Here is a 12,471-nt window from a genome sequence, read left to right on the forward strand (position 1 = left end):
GCGCACGAGTGGAGCAACAGTGTATTCTGGATTTTAGCATAATTGGCCATTGAGAGATGTAGCTCCTCTAAAATGCACCACGTTTCAGACTGTTTTTACACAGCGTGCGAGCAGCGCTAGTGTGATTCTGTGGTAGAGGAGCGAGAGGGGGTGAGGAAAGCAGTGGCAGAGATGCTGGAGCAGTACATCCGACTAGCCCACATCAGAGGTGGTGGAGGAACAGAGAGCATCAGCTGAGCCGCTTTACGAGAAATTATGCCTGGTCCGAGCGGAAACAATAAATATCTGGAAAACCAGATGTCATTCCCTGGTTTATCTAGCTACAAATAAACACAGAATCTGTATTTAGTTATTAAGACTCATGCCTGGTTATACCAGTTATACCATGGCCAAAAAAAATCTGGCTGAAAGGTTTATGACCCAGACAGTAACCAGACACATATTTTTTCACCTCTAAATCAATATGGTAACATTAAACTATAAGTTTTTTAAAAAAAAGACAGTATTTTACATGGAGACAGTAAAACGGCTAATTAGCTAATGTGCCTATTTGGGGTGTGATATTTGAACCAGCCAAATGATACATATTAATTCATAATCAGAAATAATAATTTAAAAAAAAAACCTTTACTTTGTGATTTTCAGTTTAAAATATAAAGCTACTATCAAATGTCACCAGACATAACAGAGCTTTTATTGTGAAAATCACAGGCTACACCTAAAATTGAATGAAAGAGGTATAACGTCACATTATACGAAAAAAATTCAGCTCCTGCTTTAAACTTTGATATTAGTTCAAGAAAAGCCAAAAAAGTATCCAAGTAAAAAAGCCAAAAAACCCAATAACAAACAAACTTTTTTTGTTTTTTTTATATTAAAGCAAGAATTGCAACTATATTAAGATATATTAACCCTGACATCTGAGCCACAGAGGAAATCACTAGTGCAAGACTATATTTTTGAAGCTGATGACAATTTCTATTAATTAAAACAATTCTGATATTAATACTGAATGATATTTTATAAATACACAGGTATATAAATGCACAGCTATGATAAAAAGTGTAAATGCTGGGGTTTTTATTAAAAAACTATCTATCCTTCACAAACTACCACATCTTTCACAAGCAATTCAATGTGAAGACACCGCCTGACCGCACTACTGTCCGTTCATGCTACTCTGCTGCATGTGCTGCAAACACTAATAAGACTATTTCTAAATTACTCCAAGCATATTTTCTCTATTATGTTCTTTGGGAAAAAATTATCAGAAAGTTAAAAGTTATCATATAAAATGGCGCATGTAGGAAAAGATAAATAGGGTGACTCTAATACATCTGTAATTGCGCAACATCAGCCAAGAAGCTGACAGACAGACAGATATACAGAATGTATCAGCTGGGCTCTGATCTATTACAGGTATGGAAATGATTGTCAGCAGTTCCTCTTTATCATACAGTAGACTATCTAAACTACAGGGTGTTTCACTATCACAGGTTTTTCCCGGCTTCCCAGGCCTTTTGGGGACTAACTAATGTTAAGTACAAATAGATAAGAAACTGAGTCAGTGTTACTTCACTTAACAGAATATTTTTGGCATCTGTGAAATAAAAATATATTTTAGTCTTGAGTAAATGAAACTGCCACTCAGAATAACTGGTTAAAAATATTCTGTATCGCAGTCTCGGTGGTTTTCCTTTTTGGGGGAAAGGCCAAAATCCTTTTGGTGGGCCTGAATTTTCTTTCTTATATATATACCTGAACAGGGGTTTTTTGTACCTCAAAATAGGCCTTTGGCCACAACTTGTCACAAACAGTGAAAGGAAAGAGTCTTTGTTACCTTACTTACATTAAGTTTATGCACTATGCTGTTATTTCTGGCAATTAGATAGACGAAAACGTACTTTACGGTTAAGTAAATAACTCCCAACTTCAATAGCTCAAAAGAATTTTATTACAGTCTTGGTGATTTTCCCCTTAGGGGGAGGCCAGACGCTCTTTACAGGCAGTAAAACCCTGATGACGTGTTCTTATCTTAGCTAAATGGTGACAAAATAAAATATGTCATTTACAGCTGTTTTTCTCATGAATTAAAAAGGCCATTGTGGGACATTAAGAGAACACACTTTTCCTTCATTATACAATTTTTTTTAAAAACTACAGAAAAATGTTACTAAGACTTGAAATAACACACATCCCTATACTTTCCAGGCCCAGAATCACAGAGATTTACACTATAAAGATAAAATTTGAATATATTGTTAAGTAAAGTTATGACCAACTGACATAGTTTGATAGGTTTAAGGGGTTGACCACGCAAATCCTAACGTATTGCTACGTGATGTGTTTTTCCTTCTAAAGACGAGCAAACTCATGTGAAACACTGCACAAAATCCTGGTTTGTGTGTACGTCAGGATGTGTTTATATGTCATTCAGCTATATAATACTTCACAGAGTCAAAAGCCATTGACTAGCTTGACATGAAGCACAATGAATGTGTGGAAACAAACAAGCTGTATTAGAGCAGCGTGTCTGTAGCACAGTTACCTTGAGCGAATCAAAGCAGGCGATGACTCGGCCGTTCTCCACATGGCAGCTCCGTGAGGGATGTGCAAACTTACACTCAGCGTCAGACCGCGAGCAGGTGCCTCTCTGAAACTCACGACACACTTCCAAGGTCAGCCATTTGGTGTCTCGTCCCATGGTCATGCTGACAGCCATCAGAGACGCTCGCAGACGCTGTGCAGCGGCGGTGGGCAAACTGACGGAAAACTGTCTGATGAGAGCAAGGGTGACTAATGGTGATTCAAGACAAAAAATCCCCCAGCACAACACAGAGGAAACAGAAGCAAAAATATTTTCGGTTTCTCCTCAGTGCAAATAGGCAGCGAGTCCTTTTGGTTGGTGTATTTTGGGGGATGTTTATTAGTTCTTCCTGGGAAAAGTGGCAGCTGAAGTCTCACTGCAGTGAGATATATAGAGGGGCTTGACTGCGAGCAGAGGCCAGCTCTGTCTCAAAAAAAGGGAAGAAAAAAAGGAAACTAATCTGAGGGCATCACTCTGGCATGTCGCTTGGATCGCAGAGTCGCCGAGTGTGTGCATTCACCTGTATCAGCCCGCTGTAAATCACCACTACATTCACGTCAACATGGCCAGGCTGGGGCATTCACTGTAGTTCTACTTTAGTTATATTTGGGCAGCCTAACAAGGAAACTAAAGATTTCTTTAGAGCAAAACAAAAAACAAGAACAAAACAAAAATAAAACAAAAAAAAGACAGTCTTACATGGAGATGTCCTTGTAATGATGAGACGAAGTGGCTGCTCAGCTCAGGGTATGCTGGGACTGCAGCTCAGCAACGTGGGATGGATGACTCTGTGGCTGTCAGGATAAAATACAGCCTCCATTCAAGGCCAGACACACACCGTCCCGCTGTAATCCAGCAGACTCGGCAGACGTACCCTCGCAGTAGGCACTTTGGAATTCCACTTCCTCCTCTTACTTCAGTCTCTTTCTCATCCCTCCTTGTCCGTTTCCTATTCTTCTGCTGTCATCCTCCTCCTCCTCCTCCTCCTCACTGACCTCTCTGCTGCATGTCCTTGCTTGCTGCCTTGCTGTGGATTGCAAAAACAGAGGAGCGTTAACAAAACACCAGCCTGTTGAGGAGAGAACGTGACTGTAGAGCTACAACCTGGTGTGGAGTTTGTTTAAACGGAGGGCGACGAGGATCACGAGACAGGGAGGGTGGACGCGAAACAGCCAAAGAGGAGAAGACGAGGGCAAACAAATAGGGTAGCAGGGAGGGAGGCAGCGGTGAACAGGAAAGGGCAAGCTACAGTATGTCTTGATTAAGTGATACAAGAGAGGGAGAGGGAGAGAGAGGGAGAGGATGGAGGGAGGGAGATTGCAGGCAGTGGAGACGTCACTTTAACTCCGGTGAGCTCCATGGAGCAGAAAGTAATCGACTAACTTGACATGATTCACGCAGAAACACACAGCGGATAGAGGTGTCCTTGAAGTGGCACAGGTTGGCACGCTGGTCCACACAGATGAGTGCCAGACAGTTATTAATGCAAGGGGTAGAGACAGGAAAAGCAGAGCCAGGGCAGAGAGAGAAGGGGTAGTTCATCACAACTGCAGCTGCTGTGCTCAATGCAGAGCAGGAGCCAATCAGGCAGACTCTTACAGGCAGGCAGGGCACGTGACTAACCAATGACAAAGCAGTTTAAAGCTCAGCTCCTCCCTTCACACAGCCTGTCCTTGTTCCTCTCTGATTTTTCCCCCCTCCTCACTGGTACAAGCACAGTCATGGCAGTCATGGCTGAGCCACATGCTAATATCCACGCTGTACTAGAGCCCTGAGCTGAAACCAGACAGCTCAGTCTTCTCACAGATGTGGAGGAGTTATCCAAACTGTGCACGCTGCTGCAGCATGATGCAAGGATGATGCATGCAGCCTGTTGTGCTGCTCACTCTGAAGGAGCAGAGTGACGTGTCCGGACACTAAGTGAATACAGATACTGATCAGAGAGGTGACACATGCACACAGAAGAAAATAGCAGCTTCTCAAGGGAAGGGGAGGTCCAGACTGCATTTTGGGGGGGGACTTTCTAAATTGTAAGTTGAAGAGAAAGAAGGCTATGCTGTTTAAAACCTGAGTGCATGTCCAGTGAATTAAGAACAGAAGAGATGCAGGAGAGAAGGAGTGCAAAATAAAAAACAAAACAGGGGAAGGAGGACAGGGCGTTGGAGCAGATATTATCAGTCCCTGCGTCTGATGGCGGCAGACACAGACGGAGGAAGCGACGGGGGGGAGAATGTGAGGGAACGAGTGTGTGTGTGTGTGTGTGTGTGTGTGTGTGTGTGTGTGTGTGTGTGTGTGTGTGTGTGTGAGCATGCAGATACACAGCCCAGAAGGAGAACACTGCAGCAGAGTGGGAGACGGAGGGATAAGGGGGAGGTGGGAACTGAATTGATACACCCACCTTCAAACACAAGAACAAAGACACATCCTAGCCAAAAAAAGAGGAATGAGAGATGAGCAGGTACAGCAATTGCTTTGCTTGCTTTAACCACTCTGCTTGTCTGTGCCTCTTCTCTCCGCTCAGCCTACCTATAGATCGATAGAAACTTTTCTCAGGGGCACAAGGCAAGCACCTCCTCCTCCTGCAGCTCTGCCTGTCCTTCATTCAGGTCCACATCAGTGTCAAACGCCTCTGCTTACGCACATCCTGACGATGCAGCTCAGCAATATGCAACACACATCATCAAAATGCTCCTCAGCAACACTCCTCGCGCTCGCCACACCAGACACCAAATGGCGCACAGTTGCCGTTACAACCATTCTTGGAAAGCTGCATTGAAAAACTGGCTCTCCTCCAATGTCAGCCTAGTTTACACTGCACTGGGCAACTTTGAATATACACAGGAACATTTTTTTACTTCCTCATACAAGCTGCTGGGACTCTGCTTTCCTCAGTTTGCCTCTTGCCTCTATTGAGGCCTTTATGGATACAGCAAGACAAAGGGAACAGTTAAAAACAGAGAATTAAAGCCATGGAATAATGTGTAAGTGGGTTAAATGTGAGATGGCCACTTGGGGGTGTTGGTTTGTTTGTTTTTTTACAGCATGGTCATAAACAGACCAGTGAGCGCCTGAGTTAGCAGACCTGACATTTTGCAAGTGATAAAGTAACTTTTATTAATTAGTTACTTATAAGTGGGAGCTGCTCCTACATCACTGAGCATGTAAATGTAGCTAAATGGAAAAGAACAGATGACTTTTACTACAAACTAAGAGTATCATAATTATTCAGAAGTACTCTGAATGAACGATCAATCCTTTCCTTTCCTAGAGGATATGTGTGACACTCTTCTTGCACGCTAATACTGTGAGCTACATGCAAAATACTGCAAGATTCCCATATAACCCTAACAAACTAGTACATACTTTAACACTGTAGGTTAGTGCACGGCTGTGCATGTTAACTTAGTAGGCACCACTGCCCAGTATCCTGGCAAAACATGCAGCAGTGGACTATAGTAAGCAAACATGTACCTGCTCATTAATACTGTTGGAAATTTTAAAATGTCATCTTCATCAGAAACCAAACATTTCTTTGCAGAAATTTCATGGCATTCAATCCAATAAGTGTTAAGCTACTTCTTCGTTGCCCTGTGATGGGTATAACCGTGGCATCTGTAATAAGCTCCAACCACTTCACGACCTTGAATTAGATAAGAAAGCTGGGTGAATGGATGGATATTAGAGAGAGAGTACAAAAGGTGGATCAAGTCTGAAAAGTGAAGCTAACGTAAGAAGTGCCCGAAACCTGCATTATTTTTAATGGTCCATAGGGGACAACCTCTCTAGTTATAAAAAGACTTCTGGTTGTGTAGAAGCCTATGAGAAAAAAAGTGCTTGGCCACCTTGATCTATGTCCTCAGTAAACACTTTCCTATTGACTTTATTGAATAAAATATTGAATTTAAAATCCATCTCATCACATGCAAGGTCCCGTTTTACCTCAAAGACCTCATAGTACCCGATCACCCCAATAGAGCTTTTTATTCTCAGACTGCAGGCTTACTTGTTCCTAGACTACTTAAAAGTAGATCGGGAGGCAGAGCCTTCAGCTTTCAGATCCCTCTTTTGTGGAACCAGCTCCCAGTTTGGATTTGGGAGACATCCTCTCTACTTTTAAGATTAGGCTTAAAACTTTCCTTTGTGATAAAGCATATAGTCCCTCAGCTGACCCCGATCAGGTGACCTTGAATTCTCCCTTAGTTACACTGCAATAGGTCTAGGCTGCTGGGGGTTTCCCATGATGCACTGTTTCTTTTTCACTGACTATGTGTTAATAGAGCTCTCGTCATTTAATAATTAGTTATTATTAATCTTTGGCTCTCTTCCACAGCATGTCTTTTGTCCTGTCTTCCTGACCTCACCCCAACCGGTCATGGCCGAGGGCTGCCTCTCCCTGAGCCTGGTTCTTCCAGACGTTTCTTCCTGTTAAAAGGGAGTTTTTCCTTTCAACTATCACCACTCATAGGAGGTCATCTGATTGTTGGGGTTTTCTCTGTATTTTGTAGGGTCTTTACCTTTTAATTTAAAGTGCATTGAGGCGATTATTGTTGCTATATAAATAAAATCGAATTGAAAAACACTGAATTTATGAGCTGAACTGTAAATTATAATGACAACAACACACCTCAGCATTCGTTGGCCTGTTGCTGTTGGTAAACTGATGTCCTTTATGTAAAAAAAAGTAAAATAAATAAATAAATAAGACTGGTAGATGTTATGTATATGCTAAAAATGGGTCATGCGTTATCCCACTGCAAGGTGGTTGCTAGGCAATGTGATGGCATCATAATGTATTAAGCACAATTTATCTTTTGTATAGTAAATGTTATTGTGAAATAAAATGGATGGGGTGTTTCTATGCGGTGTTACAGATGCGTAAATGCCAAAAATCAGGTCATTTTAGCCTGTTGCTAGGAGGTTGTTAAGCAACATGATGATGACATAATATAGGATATAGCCAAGAACAGGGGCTGGCAATACATCTTCCCAAGAGGCCACATGACAAAGCTGAGATTGTCATGAGATTGGAGGGCCACACCTATAATTTGAATTTAATTCCGCTCAATGTTAATTTTAGCTCTTTATAAGCTTAATGATGCGGCCCTCTACAACAGTCCCAGTTTCATGTGTGGTTCCCTTAAGGAAAATCAATTGCCCACCCTTGGCTAAGAGCCTTCAGGGGCCTAAGATCTATCTGTTTTCTAAGTTTCGTTGCCCAACTCCTGATAGCATAGAAAGACTTTGCAGACAAAGAAACAAACACACAGTCAGACAGACAGAGACTTTGTGTATTATAGTCAGATTATTAGAGTCGGAGAGGAGGATTATCCAGGACGCACCATGATCACTGGAATGAGCATGCACTGTCAGTGGTTTCTTTTACAGACCCACACCTTTGCTCTTCATATATAGTTCTAAAACACCATGAAAACACTTGAAACGGTGTAAAATGGTCAACCGGTCAACCAGGACTCATTAACATACTACTGCAGCTGAAAAACTGTAATCTCTGTTAAAAATAGTTCAGGCTAGTAAGACATTGACATATCAACAATCTCAATGTGTTTTTAAACACAGTCTAGAATTGGCATCTACTGCTAAGCTGCTATGTTGCACAACCCGACCTACCACAATAAATCTGACAGGAGGAGACCACAAGACACACGAGTCGAACAAAAAGCCTATGAGCACGGAATGAAGAAGCAGACAGAGTGAAAGGATCGACTAAGAAAAAATGAAAGAGAAAGAATTTGGCTTCAAAGGTTCTTACACCTAAATGCTGATCAGGAAACGTGGGTGTGATACTGCATACTTTAGCTTTATTAATGTTAATTATCTGCTCAAACACCACAGATAACAAAGTGTTGTTCAGTGATTAAACATAATATATCCAGGAAAGGGTTTATTATGTGTATAATAAAATAATAATGTCTTAATGAAGTGTATATATGCACAATTACATTGACAAATAATCCCATTTGCAATGTTGGGATACAATGACTTGCTATTTAAAGACTAAAGCATGAATATCTTGCTTATAAAAAGTAGGTTATGGCCATGCTGACACACCAAGAGCTGGAGGTAATCTACCTTAATTCTGGTTGACAGATAAACTGATTTTAATAAAGAAACTAACTTTCTTAAAATAAACTTCCTGGATCCTCTGATTAATTAATGATTTCCAGATACTTTTTTATCTTTATCTTTTCACTCGTGTTATGACTAAAGTTCATTTGGAGGCAAGCAATTGTGTATAGGTCAATTCATAATCATTGGCTTTTTCACCATTGTGGCAATGTTGGATTCACTTATTTTGCTTGTTAGCAAGCAAAGAAACCGCGTGCAGGTGAACAAAGGAAAACAACTTCAACATTTTTAGACTTGTGAAAAGAGAAACTAAAGTACTTCTAAGCAGCTCTGCTGGGAATCTGCAAAAGCAGCAGGCACGTTTAAGCTGCTAAGGCCCGTCAGAATAAGTGGCAAATAAGACTGGGTGAGTTTGTGGACACCACTGCAACATAAGGTCACAAAGAGTCAAACAACATGATGATTAAGGGCTTTTTTTTAGGTAACTCTTAAGGGGGAAATCTAATACTATATCATCTGTAGTGGGAACCAGAACATTGTCATCATTTTGCACTTTTGCTTAAAAAATATTGATCAATGCAAAAAAAAAAAAAAAAGCTGCTGATTAGTTTTCTGGCAACAAATTACTTTTATTTATGTTTTGGGGCGCGCATTTTAGACTTCTACATAAGATCAGATATGGGGTAGAGGATGAGCCCACTGCAATGAGGACTACAGCCATCAGTGTGTGGGGTCACCTGCGCAACCAGGGCTACAGAAACGAGCCACGATGACTTTCTAATTAGAAAACTGATGATCTGCGTTCCTGCTTAGTTAAAGGTGAGCTGTACAAACGAGTGTACATTTTTTTACATAAATAATCTCAGCCGATGTGGCACAAACAGGTGATTACAGGGATGCAGCACGGTGAATAAATACAGACTGTCCTAGTTATAACAGTGATTAAACCGCTGCCTGTCCTCCAGGTGTCTGCAGCGAGCAGAGGGGCTCAAGGAGTCAGCAGGTGGGGGTCAACACGTAGGTGGCTCACGGATGGGGGAGGACTGATGACGCTGGCTGCTGTTGACACCGGCGCACTGCGTCCATCATCAAACAGGGTGCACCGACAGCGTAACCTTCACCGGAGCTCTGACGTCTGCATTATGTCTGGCCCGTGGGCCGGCTGTCACCTCGACAGACACACTAGCAGGTAGCCTAATACCAATAAAAATATACGAGATACAGAAAAAACAATCCAGTGTTTCTTTTGCATAATGGAGCATTTTAGTGTTTTCCCCAGCGGTCCAATTTGAGTGGCTTAAAACTGACCTTTCTCTGCTGTTTTGTGTTTATTTTCAGTCGTTAAAAGCTGAGTGTTACTGGTTAATGCTGCGTGTTGACAGAAACAACAACAGAATAATAAAAGCAGGGTGGGTGAATTTCCTACATCTGATCATATATTAATGTTAGATTGAGCGAAAATGGCCTCTAACCAACCGGGGGAAGACCGTGTGGGATTTTTAAAACTGTACCCTGGAAAAAATGTTTTGGTTTCACACGAGAATCTCTGAGTTTCCTGTGGGAGTTTTTTTGTTTAATCTGGAGTTTCCTCATTCCCCCAAAGCCTGGTGATTTCTACTTCTAGAGGGCACAGGTAGTTATGAAACAAAATACCAAAGCTGTGAAAGCACACCACTTATCTGCAGGTTACAACCCAGCAAACAGACAGCTTTTTTTTTATAGGAGTGCACACCAGGACAACCTCAATGAGCAGGTGATTGATTAAAAAAAGTGAACAATCCATAAATCAGAATGAGAGCAAAAGCCAGCAGCCAGGAGAGAGAGAGAGACGGAGCAGAGTAATTAGGTTAAGTATCAGTAATCCCTTCAGCTCATTAAAGCGCCACAGCTCCCATTCAAGCAAACTTACAACAAACCTATTTCATCACTCAGGACAACACCGATCATATTAGTCAGAAGCATGCAGCTCAGCTCGTCCATTTCACGCCCTTCACCAGTTTTGAATGAGAGAAAAACTCTCAGTTCACTTCCTCGTGTGGCTGCTTTCGATTGGAAGTTTCACATCTTTGCAGCGAGATAATAAAAGTTATCTATTTTACAGTCGAGACAGTAAAAATATTGTGCATCCCTGACTCTGCAATCGCTGCTACAGTGTCGGTGAATGGTTTTATTTGTGCCATAAAAGATGGAGGGCTGTTAATGTGTGTCTGTGAGAGAGGGGAAAATGAAAACAGGTTATGTGGGAAATGCAGCTGTGTGCACTCTTGTGTGTGTGTGTGTGTGTGTGTGTGTGTGTGTGTGTGTGTGTGTGTGTGTCAGTTTATCTGTATTTATATTAAGTAAAGAAAAACTAGCTAGACTGGTACAGAGTCCACAGCCTGGAGGGAGTGTGAACTTGTCCTGACAGGCTGCACTGTTAGATGAGTCTGATATGATGGCAACACACACACACACACACACACACACACACAAGCACTGCATACAGTTTAGGCAGGGAAGTAGTGACAACACAGCGTCGCATGGTGGCTTGAGTGTCTGACCTCATACAGGACAAACAAGGACAAGGCTGGCCGCATGACAGCATAGATAGAAACCTGCAGGGTTTAATAGCTTTACAGTCGATATTACTGTAGAGAGGCTGACTCGGGGAGTAATTTAACACCGATTATTTTTAAAATATTTGGTGCAGTTCACTCTGGGGAGAACACAAAAAATAAATAAATAAAAATTGGACTTTAAATGTCCAATAAATTATAATTCTCCATACAAGCTAAAACGCTTTTCTCTGCACCACTTGTCTCCACACAGCGCATTGCACTCCTCTACGAGATATGCTCTTAAGCGTGCAAATACCTATAAACGTTATTACTACAGTGCATAGGTGTAAAACGCGGCGATATACGCACGCATTTAGCAATAACCGAGGCAGCTTTCAGTGTCCACGCAACAGGCTGCAGTCAAACAGGGCACATTAAATGGCTGCAGCACGGGTTAAATACGAAACTCACAGTTATTACAAATGCGTCAGGCTGCGCCAGTCTCTGCGTGCTCTGCGCTCTCTTACCTGTCCAAGTGATCCGCCGGGCTCAGACGTCTCCTCCTAAAAACGTAACGTCGGCTGAAATGTTTGTTTGATCGTTGTTTTCTGTTTTTCCGCACAGACGGGGTGTAACGCACTCAGCATTGCCTTAAAGTGAGGAGAGAGAATTAGGGGAGGGAGAAGGAGAAAAAAGGAGGGGGGCGCTTGCTGGGTGAAATAAAATAAATCTGAAGCGAGTAGAAAATTAAAAAAGCGTGTTGCCGCAGCGGAGTGAAAGGAAGAAGAAGAAGAAGCGGGCTCTGTCTGCAGGGCAGTCTCAAATGCAAGTGAACACAACACAGATAACAGATTTGTAAAAAAAAAAAAAAAAAAAATATCTGAGGGAGGGCAATGTGGAGAGGGAGGAGTTGGACGAGCGTGTGTGTGTGTGTGTCGCTTACTTGATAACATCATTAAGGGAAATCAGAGTCACGACTGAAGGGAGGCAGGTATGACGGTGGACCGCCATAACAAGTAGCAGGTAGATAAAGCCAGCTCTATACGTGCATGTAGGTGACATCATATACATTCAGGTTCAACGAAAGGCTTACCTGGACACGAGAACGAGTCCCCAATATAATATAATATAATATAATATAATTTTAGTGTCTAATGCTTGTGCTACACTACTGTGCAAAAGTCTTGAGCCACTTAAAAAAAATATTTTGCTAGAAGATGGAAAATACTGTGTTTACGGCCAAAAACTATTTTTCCCAAT

General features: G+C 41.9%; 1 protein-coding gene across 8 annotated transcripts in view; it reads right to left on the bottom strand.

Moving 5' to 3' along the window:
* The window catches only part of mbnl3 (muscleblind-like splicing regulator 3), a 37,316-nt gene extending 25,291 nt beyond the window's left edge, over positions 1 to 12,025 (bottom strand). For 4 of the 8 annotated variants that reach the window (XM_063495675.1, XM_063495636.1, XM_063495683.1 and 1 more), the window contains exons 1-2: positions 11,739 to 12,025; positions 2,549 to 3,614 (exon numbers count right to left, since the gene is read on the bottom strand). In XM_063495675.1, the coding sequence (XP_063351745.1) occupies positions 2,549 to 2,722 (174 nt within the window). In that variant the 5' untranslated portion in view covers positions 2,723 to 3,614; positions 11,739 to 12,025. Of the gene's footprint in view, positions 1 to 2,548; positions 3,615 to 3,691; positions 3,812 to 3,970; positions 4,071 to 11,738 lie in introns of those variants that run through there. The other 4 variants (XM_063495644.1, XM_063495660.1, XM_063495668.1 and 1 more) reach the window with 4 other exon arrangements.
* Between the last annotated feature and the right edge of the window lie 446 nt (positions 12,026 to 12,471).

Source organism: Pelmatolapia mariae, linkage group LG2, assembly GCF_036321145.2.
Source record: "Pelmatolapia mariae isolate MD_Pm_ZW linkage group LG2, Pm_UMD_F_2, whole genome shotgun sequence".
Taxonomy (NCBI): domain Eukaryota; kingdom Metazoa; phylum Chordata; class Actinopteri; order Cichliformes; family Cichlidae; genus Pelmatolapia; species Pelmatolapia mariae.